The sequence below is a fragment of the Lepidochelys olivacea genome (genome assembly GCF_965140295.1).
Source record: "Lepidochelys olivacea isolate rLepOli2 genome assembly, chromosome: 10".
Lineage (NCBI taxonomy): Eukaryota > Metazoa > Chordata > Testudines > Cheloniidae > Lepidochelys > Lepidochelys olivacea.
In genome coordinates, this window is record NC_140420.1 from 36583300 (window position 1) to 36601242 (window position 17943).

At 47.7% G+C, this 17943-nt stretch overlaps 1 protein-coding gene across 2 annotated transcripts; it reads right to left on the minus strand.

Annotated features, from left to right (window-relative positions):
- Window positions 1-1406: 1406 nt before the first annotated feature.
- Window positions 1407-17275, minus strand: TEDC2 (tubulin epsilon and delta complex 2). 2 transcript variants are annotated; one of them, XM_084640786.1, is made up of 10 exons: window positions 17149-17275; window positions 15300-15398; window positions 14203-14258; window positions 13078-13714; window positions 10556-10609; window positions 8865-8949; window positions 8328-8436; window positions 7982-8083; window positions 5012-5226; window positions 1407-1598 (listed from the first exon to the last, which is right to left on the minus strand). In XM_084640786.1, exons 1-10 carry the CDS (start codon window positions 17172-17174, stop codon window positions 1554-1556), a joined length of 1428 nt encoding a protein of 475 aa, XP_084496912.1. In that variant the 5' UTR covers window positions 17175-17275; the 3' UTR covers window positions 1407-1553. The 2 variants fall into 2 exon arrangements, with proteins under 2 accessions (XP_084496912.1, XP_084496911.1); XM_084640785.1 differs by having other exon boundaries at window positions 1407-1677.
- Between the last annotated feature and the right edge of the window lie 668 nt (window positions 17276-17943).

Consider the following 17943-nt stretch of genomic DNA (forward strand, 5'->3'; position numbering starts at 1 on the left):
TGTGTATATAAAAAGATCTGCTACACTTTCCACAGTATGCATCTGATGAAGTGAGCTGTAGCTCACGAAAGCTTATGCTCAAATAAATTGGTTAGTCTCTAAGGTGCCACAAGTACTCCTTTTCTTTTTGCGAATACAGATTAACACGGCTGTTACTCTGAAACCTCTCCTTTTTTAATAAATTTTAGATTTAGTTAATAAGAATTGGCTGTGTGCGTATATTTAGGCAAGATCTGAAATATTTTTTGACCTGGTGGGTAATGTGTGTCCAATCTCTTGGGATTGGTAGAACATTATATATGGTGAATAAGGTTTTCAATAAGCCTCACTATCTAGATGTGGGCACCAAAGGGTGGATTGCTTAAAGTGAACTGTATTTTAGCTTTTTGATAACCAGTAAGTTATTACAGAAGCTGTTTGGTTACTGCCAGGGTGAATTTAATTATAAGAATAAACTGCCAATTTTGGAGATTGTCTGCCCTATTCTTTGCCGTTTGCTCTGATTGAGCAATCTCACAGTGGCCCCTCCAGTGACCATGGTCACAGAAGGATAAAATAATGGTGTGGGGAATGGTTTCTGAAAGGAGGGGGTAGGGACTGAGCAAGGGATGATGGGGACTGAAAGAGACCATTTATGTAAAATGCTTTGAGACTCTCAAGCAAAAATTCCCACTATCACAACCTAGGTTCCCTCTAAGCTGTGTGGCCATGCAGCTGCCTATTAAGCCCCACACAGGGGCTCAAGGCTGCGGGGAGGAGAGATGCCTCTTCCCCAGCATGGACCTGCCCTGCCTGTACTTTCCACAGCTGGGGGAGAGTAGCCCCTCCCTGGGCCTGGCCCAGGCCCACTGGAGCATCACAGCCAGGGAGAGGCACCTCTCCCCCCCTGCCCCAAGCTGCTGCAGCGAGAACTGCTCCATGTTTTACACAGTAACTGGGGGAGTCCTCTCTCCCCCGCCCTCCACCCACAGCCCTGGGGCAGCTCACACGCCCAACCCCCTCATCCCTAGCCCCACCCCAGAGTCTTCACCTCTAGCCAGAGCCCTCACCCCCTGCACCCATCCCTCTGCCCCAAGCCTGAGTCCACTCCTGCACCCTGAACCCCTGATTCTCAGCCCCACCCAAGAGCCCTCTTCCCCAGCCCTGATCCCCCTCCTGCACCCCAAACCTCTCTACTGCCTGCAGCACCTGCGTTTTCCATGGACATCTCCCATCTAAGCACCCATGTGGCTCAGCCCTTCTTAACTAGTTGGAGCAGACAGGGTCACAGTTGGAGGTGATCCAGGTAAAGGACTGTACTATTCGTGGTAACCTGTTGGATGGTAAGCCCCAGGTAGTGGTACTTCAAAGCCCTTGTCTTCAGTACCCCTTAACTCTCAGGTAGAGAAGATGATTTAAGAAAGAAATGGAGTTAGCAACCAGTGTGAAATTTAATTTTGTTTGTCAGGTGGGCAGAGGGAAAAAAATTACTAAGAAAAGTTTATTTCTGGGCTTGGGGACAGCCGGCAGGACAGCCGGCTGGATCCAGGGTCAGTCTGGCAGCTCATCATTCATCAGCACAGGGAACCGCTCACCTCCTTCACAGAGTTGGGTGTAAACTGCACGGTACAGAGGAGATGGAGAATCATCACAAGGGAGCCTGGATTCCAGAATGGGGAGAAGCTCGGCTATCAAGACCTGGGTGGAAGCAAACAACGCAGCAGCAGGTTGAAAGACAGAGCACGTTTCTAGGACCTCCCAGTGGTTGTATGAAGCAGCAAAGGCTAGGCAGGGCATTAGGGGTAATCATATCCAAATTGCCGAAGGATGGATTGTTTTCGTCAGATGTAACTATCAAAGTGTCCATTCTCTGCTCATTGGAGATGCACCACAGAGTAACCCACAGTTACCCTAACACGCCTTGTAGGGCAGCATAGTACAGATAACGCTACTTATCTTTCACCACATATGGCTATACCACTCCCACACAATGGCCTCCAGAGCTGTCTGACCCTCCACAAGTCACTGACCCTCTGTGTCTCAGCCTCCACCCATTACAATGGGAATGTCTGAGCCTTTGGAAAGAGCTTCAGAATACACTCATGTACAAAGCTATGCAAATGGCAGGTCTGAAGTACTTGTGGGAGTGCTAAAACAACAGCTGCGTTCACACTTCTCCCAAAGGGGGTGACAGAAGCCCCCTTCCACCCTTACCACTGGATTAATTTAAAACTAGACTAGTTCACATATCCAAGAAGATATGGAAACAGTCCTGCCTCACTGGGCAGAAGGGCAATGTGACCCCACAGGATTCTTTAATTTCTATAGTTCCTGGCATTTCCACCACCTAGGCCCCAGCAGCAAATGGTTAGGCCTGGGCCACAGACATGTGGGCACTGGCAGGTTGGAAAGAGCCAGTTTATGTTGCACTCATTTGACTCACCCTCTGCAAAGTATTTCACCAATCTCGGGACTCCAGAACTCACCCTACATAAAGCATCTATCTATTTAGAGGGCAGTCACCCGCATAGGCATGGGAACGTGGGGTGCGGCAGGTACTGCAGCACCCCCAGGTTTCATGGTGAAAAGTTTGCTGGTGCTGTCAGAACGAAGCTAGCATTATTGTGCAATTCTTGAGAATCCCAGAGCTGTGCTGCACTCATGTGGTATGAACCGTGCTTTTTCACATTGCTTTTGAATACACACAGTTTACAGGTTCATTAGCTGGCTTTCCGCATCCCCACCTTAACAAGTGTTCCAGCCCCAGTGGTCACCCTGATATCTAGGCAGGAGGTTTCAACCACCATTCTAGATAGGGCACAGGGACAGGCCATAAACAGAGGCCTGACGTTAAAGACAGGACTTAACCACAGGAAGGTCTATTGTATGACAGCAGGTGCAGAGGGATTTGCCAACAGCCAGGGCATGCAGTTAGATAACAATAAGGACATGTCTACACTTGCCATTTAAAGCAGAAAAAGTCCCTTTTTTACACAAAAACCCTGGGAGCATCTACACTTGCCAATGACTTTTTGCAGTGAAACTCAGAAGTTTCACTGCAAAAAGAAAACCACCTCCATGAGAGGCATACAGCTCTTACCGGTGATGCTTTTGCGGTGATGTGCAAGTGAAGACACGCTATTCCTGTTTACAGAGCTTTTAGCTTCCGCAGGCTATCCCACAGTGCCTTGGTGACCACTCTGGCCAGCAGCTCTGCTGCTCTGATGCCAGGTAAACAGCCATCCACCCCTCCCCCTGTAAAGCCCCAAGGACTTTGAAATTCCCCTTCCCGTTTTCTTGGCAAGTGCTCACTTATCTGGCCAGGTGACAATGCCTGCTCCACAGAGCAAATGATCCCCTGCTTGGAGCAATGCTGAGCTACTGGATCTAATCAGTGTTTGGGGAGAGAAGGCTGTGCAGGGACCCGCGATCAACCCCCCTTGACCCTTTCCCACAAGACCTATCATCAAAATGGAGAGAGCTGCACCGTGGGATAGCTGCCCTCAGTGCGCTGCTCTCATCAGGGATGGAAGTGCTGCAAATGTAAACACTCTCTGATGCCTCTGGAAGTAAGTGAGTACACAAACCAGTGCTCTTCCTTCACCAGTTCACTATCCCTGTTGAAACTGACAGCACAAAAACTCTGCAAGTGTAGACATAGCCTAACTCTCCCTTTGCTCATGAGGGTTTCCTGCTCTGCTAGAGTTTCTTTTCCAACATGTCCCTCACTCAGCTCAGGTGACTGGCATGTCAAAGTGCAGCTGTAGGATGACCAGGGGATGACTTAATGGCTAAACCCCCACACTTCACCTCTGGGTGCAGGGCTCTTAGCCCAGTCTGGAGGTTCTAAGTGAGAGTTCAGACCCGGGGAGTGGAGTCCGTACGGCTAAATCACTGCAAATAATTCAGGGCAATGGGCAATCCTTTGTGCTGAAGGCACCCAGCTCTGAGCTGGTGTGGAGATTGATCTCTCTTCTCATTCTTATTTGTGGTCCAGCAATGTCAAGGTCAATAGCAGGGCAGCCTGAGACCAAAGGAATGTGAGTATAGTGCTCCTCTCTGGCCCCACGGGAGGGGCTAGACTGCTGATAGGTAGTACAGGGGAAGATCATAACACAGGTGCACAACTGAGGCAACAGCTGCCATTCGGGTCTCTTGCTATTAATGTGACAAAGAATAGACTAGGATGATGTTCTCCCGACAATAGAAGTATTAAGAAAAAACAAAACAAAAACCAAACCCCTCCCTCAACAAACTGAAAAAAGAACAAAGTCTAATAAACATGGTCTAGTTCCTGCAGTGTTGGTCCCAGGATATTAGAGAGACAAGTGGGAGAGGTAATATCTTTTATTGGACCAGCTTCTGCCTGTGAAAGAGAGAAGTTTTTGAGCTCACACAGAGCTCTTCTTCAGGCCTGGGAAAGGTACAGTATTCTGAGTGTCACAGCTAACACAAGGTGGAACAGGTTTCAGAGTGGTAGCCGAGTTAGTCTGTATCAGCAGAAAGAATGAGGAGTACTTGTGGCACCTTAGAGACTAACAAATTTATCTGAGCGTAAGCTTTCATGGACTAAAACCCATTAGCACAAGTAGTTAACGACTGGAGAGGTGTTAACGGGACATTGCCTTGAATGGTCCCCTTAAATACGTGTTAACTACTCATGCTAACCATCTGTTTAACTTCGCCGTGACTGTCTGAGTACAGTTTTCCAACCATAACGGAGAGCTCTGTGTAAACCCGAAAGCTTGTCTCTCTCAACAACAGAAGTTGGTCCAATAATTGCCTCATCCACCTCCTCTCTCTAACGTTCCAGTTCAATCAGAAGTTATGGCCTGGGTTATACAGGAGCTAAATGGATGACCACAATGGTCCCTTTTGGCTTAACAACAAATGCATCTTTGAAATGAATCCGAGGGTGACAGGACATGCACATGCTGAGCAAACCCCCGGGCTTGGGAACAAGCTTCTACTAGAGCTAATTGTGCTGCTGCTGTTTCCTGCCCCCCATCATGTATTTCTGCTGTTGAGTTACCTTCTGTATGTCGATTTGCTGGCGCAACATCACCACCTGCAGTTTCAAGGTGGCCATGTCCCTCAGCTCCTGGCAGCTGGAGTAAAAAAGGAGAGGGGTTGCCAGGACACCTGTGTCCCCACATCTTCGTCCTCTGAGTGGAGCACAATCTGCAGGGGAGGTCCCCGTTCTGTGAGCACAGTCTGCTGGGTATACCGCCATCTGGGACTCCGCAGCTGTTGGGGCGGGAGGGTACAAATAAAAATCAGCAATTTCCATTTGTTCTTCCAGAATTTTGGATGAATTCAGTGTTCATAAAAATAAAAAATGCTGGACTGGTAGTTCTATATACAACCAGGCACAGGCCAAGCTTCTGCTACACACGGTGGCCAGTGCATCTCCCTCCTGACTTGCAACCTCCCTTACTAGTCCAGTACCAGGCCCTTTCTAAACAGAGACTGATAATGATTGTGACAAATTGTTGCAATGGCTTCAATTGCGACCAGAGATTTAAATCCTTGACTCCACTAATGATAAGGATACAATGATGTCACAGGCGGTCATCACTGTAATAGAACCTGTGAATTTTTCTATGTATTTCAACTTGACCATGAAGACAGTGAACACTTGCGTAAACAGGAAGCGATCATGGCTTTAAAATTATTGGCAGCGTCAGCAGCAGGGAAGGAGTCAAAGTGGTTGGAACAGATGAACCCCTGAACAGTAAACAGGACAACAGCAACAAAATACAAGTAAAATGGCAAAATTGAGCAGTGATAAACCCCAAAACATTTCATGAAAGTGGAGAAAAATTTTACATGTCAGCTTGATTTTACCAGAAAAAACTAGTTGTGACAAGCATCTGGAAAGTGCAACACATAAGCACAAATGAGGGGCCTTAGAAGTGGAGGAAAACAGAACACAAAACTTCAGAAAACAGTTACAGAGCTGTTAAAATTAACAGAAGTCTTTTCCTTACCCTTGACAATCCAACACTGAGAAGATTTTTAATATGCAACCTGCTCTAGTGAGACCAGTTTTTAAAAGTTTTACTTACCCAAGGTTTTTTTACTATGACATTCAAGAATTAAAAGAAAAGTTGCAAGCTTTTGAAGGAATCAGCATTGTACCAGATGAAACTACTGATGCTGAAGACAGATATCGGCTTAATATTCTTGCCCTCCCCTTCCCAACCAGCAGTGACAATGTGGATACTTCAGCTGAAGGTGAACACAACAAGCTGGAAGGGTCTTTGCTGAATTGTGAGGTTCTGGAAGCAGTTAATTTTAAAATGGCAAGCTAGGCAATAAGGGAAACTTGAAAAATTCCCAATATCGTTTGATTGCAGCACTGCAGTTGTGACAGATAATGCCACAAACATGGGGAAAGCTTGGGGTCAAGACTTGAAACCTTTGTTTTTAAATGCTGTACATCTGACATGCATGGCACATTTGCTTAAGCTTTTGGCAAACTGTGAAGGAAAATATTTTAAAAAGTAAATGAAATAAACCTGCTTATCCCGCAAGGAAAGCGCGCTTTCATGTGTTTTTAATGGAATAAGGGAAAAGTCTTTGCATCCCACCAGCCCCAGTAATAACCAGATGGAACAGCTGGTTAAAAGCAGGTCTTTATAACCTTGCACATGCTGAGGATTACATTTTGTGGGGTGTGGTTTTTGTTTTGCTTTGTTTTTACACAAAGGAGACTGGTCAGAGCAGTTCAGGTTGAAGAGATTGTTGATCTCTGCCAATCTGAAGCAGTTATTGAAGAATTGGAAGCTCTTAAGAAAACTGTATCCCAAATCATGAATACTCTCATGATTTACGAAGGGCCCACAGTTCATGCTCATCAAGTAAGAAATGACATGTGTGATCTTGCGCTGGAGGCCAAGAGCTGCACTGAAACTTGTCAACACCCAGCAACAAAAACTGCACTTTTAGAAAGCTCAAAATTAAGTTAGAGACTAACAAATTTATTTGTTAGTCTCTAAGGTGCCACAAGTACTCCTTTTCTTTTTGCGAATACAAACTAACACAGCTGCTACTCTGAAACCAAAATTAAGTTGTATACGGAAACTTACTCAATCTCCCACTTTTGCCCATCCGCTAACGCTTCTTTCAGGGCATGCAATGTATTTCAGCTACATCAAGCAAAACACCGAAACATTTTTAAGGCCATGACATTTGAAAATATCCCACTGTGTGTAGACAATATTCCAGCAAAGAGAGTATATTGGGCTTACTGAGAAGCATTTCAAGAACTGAGCAGCGATGATATTTTACAGGTCTGGAGAAGCATGAAACCCTGATTTCCAGTTCTTGCAGTGGTTACCCTGTGATGCTTAGCAGCACCAGTCAACAGTGTGGACACAGAAAGATCATTCTCATCTTTAATAATGTGCTCAGGGATGAGAGATGTCGCATCAAAAGTGACACACTCAGTATATAACTTGGAACAAAATCACAGCCGCGTGTAAATTGAAGTTCACCAAAAAGGATCACAAAGTTATTTTATTAGAAAAATCAAACACTTTCCTGTTATGGTTGTTTGAAAAAAGTATTGTACAAAAATAAAAAATTCCAAAATAGCTTACTTTTGCAAAAAAAATAAAACTATATTGCATTAAATTCTGTTTAGCAGAAACATTACACTGTTCGTGTTAATAAATGCATATTTATGTTCACATTCCCTTATTACACAATTATTTTGTTGCTGTGACCATAGCGTGAAATTAATTTTCTTTTTACTGTGACTGTGCTGTGAATTATGCATAATTTTACTGTGACAAAATCATATCCATAATACTAGTCCAGTCTCTTTAATCCACCAGTAATATTAACACACTCAGTCCATGAGTTCCCCCTCCCTCAGCTGCATCTTTGACATTTTATCTAATAACATGGGTCTCAAGCTAATCATAAGCACCAAACTATTGCTCAAACAAGACAGGCTGCTTAGACACTTGACCAGTATAGCAGATATTGGCCTCACCTGCACGCAGAAGCTGTAGCTTGTGCAGACACTGGGATGCTGTGTCTTGCAGGCCTTCCAGGGTCAGGAGACATTCATACTCTCTCTCCCAAGTTGGGTAGCCTGGAGGGGAAAGCTAGCAGCTATGAGGTTACACAGAAACATCACAATTCAGTAATTCTGTTACTTCCCAACCCCACACCAGCAAGTGATAGGTACCATATCTGACTATTCCAAAGCAGGGAATGGGACGATCACCTGCCCCTTCCATTGCTCTGGTCTCCTTAAGCCACAGACAGCTGAGTACACCTGGTAAGACACAGGCAGGTGGGGAAATAATTTGAGCTGCCATTAGTGCATTTCTTACCTGTGGTCTCAGCTTCCATGTACTGGCTCAGAAGAGAACATGCATCACGCAGGACCATCACCCCCTCTTCTATCTCTGCAGGACTAAAGGCTGGTGCAGAGGAACAAAACTTACAGCAGTTTAAGGAGCATTTCCTTTAGACCCAAGTGCTAGCATGGCAAACCCCTTCCTTCGGTCACCACCCTCACACCCAGGGCTGAGTTCTTTGGGATTCCAGGACAGATGTAAAGGGCAAGCAGCACACAAGATGATGCTGCAGAGGATGGAGGTGGTGTGGGGGGAGAAAGGATGTCTAAATGTGTTGTTTACTAATGGCTCGGTTCATCTCCATTAAAATACCCAAGTTTCCGCGAATAGTGAAGATCTGCAGTGGGAATGGAATCCTTTCCACGAGCTCTGGACAGGAATCTTTTTGTTACAGGCACAGCTCCTGGGAGACAGGGTACCGCTCCGATGATTTGAAGAGGATGCCCATCAAGCTGCACCATGTGGCTGCATGCCATCATGCCAAGGGGCAGGAGAGGTAAAAAAGGATACGGTCGTCTGCATTCTCTCTAGAAAGCGACTCCTTGCAGCAGCTGTGGCTGAGCTGCTTTGGCACAGGTGACACTTCTCCCACAGTCTGAAAATTCAAGACAAACCGGGGGTGGGGGTGGTGTTAATACACGCAGAGGCAACAGATATTCCTGTACATGGCACAATATTCCCCAGAGCACCTGTGTGATTTCCACCAGCTTCTCCTTAGATGAAAGATTTCCAGGGTTTCTCTAATTCAGCATGTTATGGCAGGACAGCATGTGTGGGAAGAGGTGTGATGGTGCCGCCTCCACTAAGGTGCTCCAGGAACATTAAAATGGATATCAGCAAGGTGGGCAGACAGGTGGGAATCTTGTGTTCGAGGGGTCTCTTGGGAACACAGAGCCTTGTACAAAGAATGGGGGAGGAGAGCGGACAGTGGGATATGTTCCACTTGCACAAGGTCTCCATAATTCTGCACTGACCCAACCACCTACAAGAATATGGCCACATGAGACTAAGTATTTCAGCCATGCTCCAGAAACCTACTGCAGAAAATGAGGGATAGCAGCAGTACATTTAAAATAACTACCCAGTATGTGGCTGGCTGACCCATGGGCTAGTGTGCCCCATTACTAGATTAAGTTTTAACTCTGTCAAGATGAAACATTTTAAAACTGCAGCTTTCAGAGGAAAGTTATAATGAGAAACAGCCAGGTTAATGGAATAGGAAAAAATAGCTAAGACCCTGTTAGATGCATTTCCCCTGCAAGGGAACTTCGGGAACGCAGAGCTAAACTGGTAGGTTATTTTCACTTTGCCATGTAAGTTCAAAGAAGCAGTAAAGGAACTAAAATTGCACAGAAAAATCAGAGAAATCTATGTACTTGGCTAAGAGAGGACTAGCAGGTGGCTTGATGATAATCTGCAAGCATTTGAAAGGTGCCAATTCCCAAGAAGGGGAGAAATTGTTTGGGACACTACACACTTGCTAGGTGCAATGTTAGGAACAAACGTGTATCTGGCTCTGAATTCAGATTGGAAATTACAAGGTTTCTAGCCCTCAGGTTTCTGGAACAACCTAACTAGTTTAAGTTGATAAATTCACAGATTCACATTACAGGTGGCCTGCAACAACAGGGGACTGGACTCAGTGACTCTTCGAGTTCTACTTATGCTGAGCATCAGGACAGGTGTTACCCCAGTGGGTTCTATTAAGCTGTGGAATGATCTCCCAAAGGAAGTGGGTCAGAGCCCCATTGTTTGGGATGTTGAAAATCAGACCAGCAAAAGCACTGGGACTGGCAGGGGATGGTCTCTAACTTCATGGTGAGTATTTGCAAATACAGTTGCACCACTGTAAAGTTATATACAGGCTAAAGACCATGACTTTCCTTGGAATTCTTCATATTTTTAAAATGTTGGGGTGAATTTTGCAAGCTTTCGTGCCCTTGGAAGCGACAGCGTACCGTCACTGGCAGGCTCCATGCAAGCTCCCATGCACAGCTCTGCCAAGGTCCCTCAAGTCTGATCTGCAGCAATCCCTGCTATTCCAGTCTCAGGCTTTCCACACAGCTCTGCCAATGCCCCTCAAATGCTACAGCATCTTTTAGGCTTCCTCTCCATCAGGCTGCAAAGCCCAGGCCACACCCTTTACACCTCCCCCGCCACCAGGAAAGAATCCCAAGTAGGGCTGGTGGTGATAGCTTTACCTGGAGTTCCTGGAATAGGCTTTCCTATAGGGAAGCGGTAGCTTCAACGAAGACCTGCAAAGAAGAGAGTCTTCAGTAATGACTGCCAAAGTGCAGCAGAGCAGGATCAGGACACTGCACCCTGTTCCTAATCTTTTATTTGAGGATAGTGATGTCTAAATTTGCAATGAATTTAGTGCTGGTGACAGGCACCAGCCTGACTGCTCTGGAGACTGAACTCTCCATGCATCGAACAACTACCGCACCAGCCAGAAGAAGCATCCCCCAAGCTGCCCAATCAACCATCTCCAGCGAGCCCTGAAGGAATGGGAACTGCACGGCTCAGAGTGACCACTGAGCAGCCTGAGAAGAGCCACGACTACCCATCACCATCACTCTGAGAGAGAGGGGGGCTGGCCACCTGGAGCTGAAATGCTCTGTGCATGTGTCCAAACCCCATCGCAATCTCATCCCACAAGCTGGAACACAGACTTGGAAGCAGGATCTTGGCAGCAGACCAGCAGCTGCAGGATTAAGGCTGCCCAAGCTAAAGGGAGCTGACACTGCAGGCTGATGAGGGATGGACACAGTGAAATCTCTCACTAATGACAATCATCATGGCTGTGCCTAGCGAGGCTCAGCAGCCCCAGCAGCATTGCTCCAAGGCAGCATCAGGGACATGTGAAGAAGTGGAAGAGAAATGGGGGGCATTTTATCTTTCCCTTCCTCATGGCAGAGACTGGGGGCGCTGAATTGTGGAGTGGAATCCCTCAAATTACTTTTGCAAAAACCTGGGCTGCCAGTTAGTTTAGAGCTAACTAAGCACCTGCGCACCCAGTAAGCACTGCAGTGTTGCATTAACGAGGATTTTAAACAAATAAATTGGCATATTCAAATTCTGGTTCCCCCAGCAACACTAGGTCTCCTTGTGCACACTGCATTGCTATGTGAACGGTGTTATCTTTTGCCTTCATGCAGACACATGAGGCAGCTAAACTGTAGCAGCAGCAGAACTCATAGCTGCATTTCCTGGCTTGGGTGCAAGTCACATCTGAACTGCATTGCTCCAATAACAGTTTTTGTAATTCCCTTTAAAAAAAAAGTTATATATTAAAACAGTGATACTCAGACCTCAGTGTATCAGGGGCCAAACTACTGATCAACATTACCCAAATGAGCCACAGCTGTGTGACTCCATTGGTTCATTTACTATTTTTTATATATATTATTCTCACAGCAAAATGAATGATCAAGTATTATTTTATCAACTACAATTGGTTAACATAGTAAAAGAATCATGATTTAATTATTAACCAATCCAAGTTATTAACCTATCACACAGTGTTTTAAAATCACATGCTGCAAAGAGCCACAGGGAGACACATTAAAGAGCCACTTCCAGCTCATGAGCCTCAGTCTGAGTATCACTGTATTAAAATAAGACACTGATTGATTTGATTTCAAAGCCAGTCTGCTATTATCTGACAGTGTTCTTATTGGCCAAAATTTTCCAAAGCACCTAAGTGACTTAGAAGAATATGTTAAATCCAGGTAGAATCTTCCCAGGCTGTAGTGGTCACTGTAGCGTATTCTTAAGTGAAACACCTCTGTACAGGTCAGGATGCTCTTCATTAATCATATGTTTTTGCAATACATCAAAGGCACCATCCTTATTGGGATTAAGTCTATGTCAGCTTTGCTAAGTGTGAAGCCATTTTTGGGGAGTATAAAATATGGCATTCAAAACACTTAACTGCCAAAAAAAAAATAGGATCTAAAATAAAACAAAGGTCCAAGGGAATTTTACTAAGCAAACTTTGCAAAACAGTCACAGCTGGTCTAAGAAACATCAATCCAAGGGGTTATTTTTATTAAATTTGGTTAAAGTTATACCTAGGCTTGGAAGGATTCACTTTTTAATCGGTAAATGTCAATACAGGTCGATTTCACCATAGACATTCAAATCAGTGAAAAAACACTTCCATCCATAACAGAAATTTACAGCTAGGCAAAGTAAGAAAAATCCTACTTGAGAACTTATTAGAGTTAGATTGATGGCTGCTTCCTTTGTATATTTTGACATGTGATTTGACAATTTGTGTTTTAACTATTATAAAGCTTTAACCTTTTGAATCTCAGTATCTTCCTTCATAAAACAATTAGTTTGACCCCCCCCCAATAATTTCCCACAATTGTGAAAATTTAAATTGATAAATTTTAAAAAAAGTTTGAAACCCATAAATTTTCACAGTTGCACAAAATTAAGTCAAGAAAAATAAAAAAATCTTCAAAATAAACATTGGTATTATTCATCAAAATTATAAAAACAACAAAAACTAAATTCTGCCAAGCCTAGTTATAAGCATCTAAAATAGGGGTCTCCTTGGTAATTCTAAAGGCAACACTGGGGGCAGCAATGACACAGAACTAGGCTCCGGTGAATGCTGGGAAAGATCAGCTCCTGTGGGGATGAGCTAAAAAGAGAAATGGAGTTTGAATACTGAACAAACTAAGATTCCTGGTGCCTGCTGATGAGAACGTACCCCTTTTCCTGGAGGGTGAATGCGCGGGCCATGGTACTCCCCACAGGGATATCTCCTACTGTATGGCTCTGTGTCACTGGAGACTCTGCCAAGGAACCAGGACAGTCATTCTCTGGTTCGACTCCCTGTAGGATGACAGCTACCGAGTTTTCGGCACTAGCAGAGCCTCCAAAGGAAGAAGAGCTCTGCTGCAGGGGAGATCTGGGTGAGCCAGATGGTTCTGACTCTTGCTGACTCACACTGGCAGCTGGCACGGTCTTCCTCGCTTGTTGGAGAGCAGCCCCTTTAGTGGAGCCCTTCCCAGCCACCTTTGGAGCCCTGGAGCTCTGGCTGGTTGGTGCTTTCACAGGATCAGTCCTGTAGGGAGCTTTCAGCATATAAGCAGAGAGCTTTTTGGATGAGACAGCCTTTTTGCACACAGATGTCTCCTTGATGGTGTTAGGGACACTCTCTTTAGACAAGGGTGCCTGCTGCGTTCTAACAGCGCTGGTAGCAGGTTTCTTCTCTGCTGCCTTCTTTCCTTCTCCTAGGGCCTCCGAAGGATTTCGCAGGGTGCTTTTCCGGACTCTTAATGCTTTCTCAAGGGCTCTGTTCAGCAGCTCCAGCTCCTCCAGTTCCTTGGGTGAAGGCTCACTCTCTACAAGAGCAGAAGGTGTATCAGGAAGCCATATTGAACAAGCCCCTTCCTTCCCCATTCCTCACTACACTGGCTCACCCCTCTGCATTTCTCAGAGGAGCCATCATCTATAACAAGGAAGCAGAGGGACTTTTCACTACACTCCTGCAGTCTCTGCTTGGCAAACTCCTGAAAGAGTCAGGATGGATGGCAACCGTGCAGGACCTGACATCTCTCCGCAGTGACCAACCCTTCCACAAACAGGTGACGTTCACAGACATCCCTTTCAGGCTTGCAGATGTGGTGGCAAGACCCTTAGCTGGATTCTGCTCTCAGTTACCAAGGTGTAAATCCAGATTAAATCCATGGAAATCAGCGGAGGCACAGAAGAGAATCAGGCCCCTTGTTAGCAGGGAACATCAGAGGGAATTCCCAGGAAGCAGCTTAGATCATCAACGGCCAGACTGAGCACAGACGGAACACAGAGACGGCAAGAAAAAAAGCCTCACCTTGGTCACCCTTTGGGCCATTCTCCGGCTTTGGACGCTCAGGAGTTTGCACCTTCCTGGGGAGGAGGAAACACAGACAGAACACATGAAGGGTGTGACTGTACTCTGACAGCCAGTGTTAACGATAGCTCACCCAAGTGCCCCCTATCCTTCGAGCAGGGCCTGGCCAGCAGGAGAATTTCAGGGGACACTGGACAGCCCAAAGCACACACACAACCCTTTAGTCAGTCCCCCCTTCTCTCCTGCATCCCTCCCACCAAGTAAGAACGCAGGGAGGCACCGTTCACTGGACAGTATTGCATTGGCAGAGCTGGGGGTGAGAAAAGACACAAACAGCAGGAGGTGCTTCAGGTCAGGACTGGGGCGGGAGATATTTGCCTAAAGCTTCATTCAGGCCAGCAATACAGACCAATCCCTTCACAAGCACAAAAAGCTCATCCATGGAAACAGAAAAGCACAGCTCTTGAGCAGGGAATTACCTGGTACTGGAGCAAATAAAAGGGTTTTATTATTGGCTGCATGACGAGCACAAGGCTGCACCCCATTAACAGGAAGTCAGAATGCTGGGAAATCAGCATTGGAATGCTGAGGATTTTTTTTTTAAAAGCAGCTTGTGAAAGAATATGCACAAGAACAAAGGATTCACGACCACAAGACTTGCACACCCTGCCATGATCTGGGACACCAAAGGGGACCCACTAAGGGAAGAAGGAAGTAGGTTTGTGCCCACTTTCTTTTTCTTCCTTATTTATGATGGACAAACAACCCCACCCCTTTATGAACTTCTCTAAGAATTTTTTTTTCAGCTTGTATTCTTACATTAGACATCAAGGTCTGCCCTGTTCTTCTAAAAGACTCTCTGGACAACCAGAAAGCTATTAGCATTATGACATCAGAATCAGTATACCAGTGAAACACAATTAGTTACCACCCAGAGTCTTGATGGCAGAGTTGGGAATAAAATCCAGCTCTCCCAACTCCTGCTCCTGAGTTTTAGACACTAGGCTATGCTCCCTCCTTACCTCTACAAGACATTGAGCAATGCAAGTATCTTGAGCAGCTTTTCAGTCATCTTTTACCACCAACTGACGACTCACCAGTCTCCAAGAAGGGCCCGACATAGGGTTAGATTGTCCTCTAACTTCTTCTTTTGCTCAGCACAGTCTTCCAGGGCCTGACTGAGAATGGAAACCAGCCTGGAAATGGAACCACAGTTAGGTTTTCCTTTCATCCTATTGCATGACAAATGCCATTGCCTCCTGCTTTGCATGCTGCCTTACCAGCAGGGCGAGATTTTAACCTATCTGCATCCACCCCAGCTTAGGCATTTGGGGAAACATTGGACTGGCAGTCCTTCTGGGTGGATTGAACACAAATACAAAACATTTTATCCCTAACAACAGTGCTTTGCTCCTCTCCAAGGACTGTATGAACCTGAATTCAACCTCTGAGGCAGTGTGTGATCTTTGGTACATCTCTGAATCTCTCAGGGCCACTGGAAGGATCAGGAATAAAACCCAGGAGTCCTGGCTTGCAACACACTGCTATAACAACTAGGAACACTGCCTCTAAGGCAGGGGTCTCAAACTCATGGCCCGCAGGCCTCCAGCAGTTTTGGGGCTGGGTCTCTCCCTTGGCCCCACCTGCTGCCCCCAGGTGCTCCCCCCACCAGGCAATTTAAAATGGCCCGGGGCCCCAGCAATGCTGAGCAGCATCTGCCAGCCCCTCCCTGTGATGCTGCTATGCCTCCATGTACTGCCCTTGCGGCCAATGGGAAGCTGCAGGGGCAGTAGGCACAGAGGCTCCCCACCCCACCTTGGAGCCCCAGGTAAGTGCTGCACCCCTACTCCCTTCCCACCCCTAAACTCCCTCCCAGAGCCTCCACCTCCTCCCCAGACCCCCTCCCCAACCTCTCACCCCTTCTGCACCCAAGCTCCCTCCCAGAGCCTGCACCCCAATCCCCTACCCCCCACCCAAACTCCCTCCCAGAGCCTTAGGCAGGTGAGGAGCAGACTTTTTTGGGGGGGCAGGTTCTGGGTGGCATGAGTGACACTATTGGCCTGCTGGGAGGATTTGAGGACTGGTACTGGCCCTAGGGTAAATTGAGCTTGAGACCCCTGGACTAAGGCTTCCCCAGGCAGCCCTTCTCCACCCCGTACCCGTAGTCCTACTGAGCGAGGAAGGGCTGCAACATCTGGCTCTATCAGACGCACTATTCGTTAATTCTTTGGATACAAAGGACTCCACTCCAGCTGCAATATAATACAGCCCTCCCCCTTCTCCGGTGAGGCCCTACTGTCTCGGAGTAGAATTACAGCTTTCCTTTTTAAAAAGGTTCTCATCTTCAGAGGTGTGGAGAGGAGTTTGGAAATGTGACCAGAGGGCAAAGAACCCCAAATTCTGTATTTTTAAGCCAGTCGCATGATTTTGAGGCCTGGCTCATGGCATTTCAGCGTTTGGGGATAGCAATACTGAGTGAGGGGGAGACGAGAGCAAGGCTTTTGCTATAAGCCTTCAAATGCGGGGGGAGGGGAGTTTGCGCCTCCCCTGCGGGGACCTCCACAGGGATTAACGGAGGAGGAATACAGCTATAGTATAAGCAGAGGCAGCTCTTTCTCCCCCCCCCCCCCATCCCCGCTTGGGTGCGCAGATCCCCAAGGCCCCCCTCCTCCTTCCTGGTGCAGCAAGAACGCTCCATCCCGATTCAATCTACATCGGCCCATCCCCCACTCTCCATGGGGGACCCCAGCTGCCCCCCAGGAGCCTGCCAGCCCCACTCCCACCCCCCCCCTTATACCGCTCCCTTGGGGACCCCAGCCAGCTCGCCTCGCCCTCACCCTCACCCAGCGAACCTCACACCGAGGCCCGGCCCTGCCCACAACGCTAGGGAGGAGAGGCGGCCCGGAGTGCGGGGCGCCAGCTGTGCGGGGCCGCACACGCCCCTACCTGCGGGCACGGCTGGCCGGCACCATGCTGCGGGGGAGGCCGGGCGGAGCCGGGTCGGGCGCGGGTCACCCCTCGCGCTCCCCGCCGCTTCCTGCAAACTGCCGCCGTCGCAAGCCCCGCCCCGCCGGGCCAGCGCCACCTAGCGCGGGACGGGGGCCAGCTCAGCCGGAGCCGCGGGGAGCAGGGGGCTTGGCCCGGCGGCAGGGTCAGGGTCACCGTCCTGCGGCGTGGTGTCACGGGGATCCACCCAGGGTACGTCTACACGGGGGCCGTAGGTAGGGTGACCAGATGTCCCGATTTTATAGGGAGAGTCCCGATTTTTGGGTCTTTTTCTTATCTAGGCTCCTATGACCCCCTGTACCGATTTTTCACATTTTCTGTCTGGTCACCCCACACGTAGGGGAGTGACTCCGAATTTACTGCGCTACAGGTTAGGTTGATGTAAGCTGTCTTGTGGTCGTGGCAGCCACTATAAATACCTCTGAGCCCCCGTATCAACTCCCTTGCCTGCCCCGCGGCGTAGAGCCAATGTCGATCTAGTTTGGGGACCACTGGTCTACACTGACACTGCGTCGCCCTAACTGGGGGGTGCGGAGGAATGTCCGAGGGCTGCGGTGGGGCCCAGGTCAGCCCCGACAGGGGGCAGGAAGTCAGCGCCATCCAGCCCCTTTCTGTCCCTAGCTCTGCTCCAGCTCCACTCCCAGCTGCAGCTCCGGTCCCGGGCCCAACTCCGCTCCTGGCGGCAGCCCCGGCCTCTGCTCTGGGCCCCAACCATGGCTCCCAGCCACTGTTCCC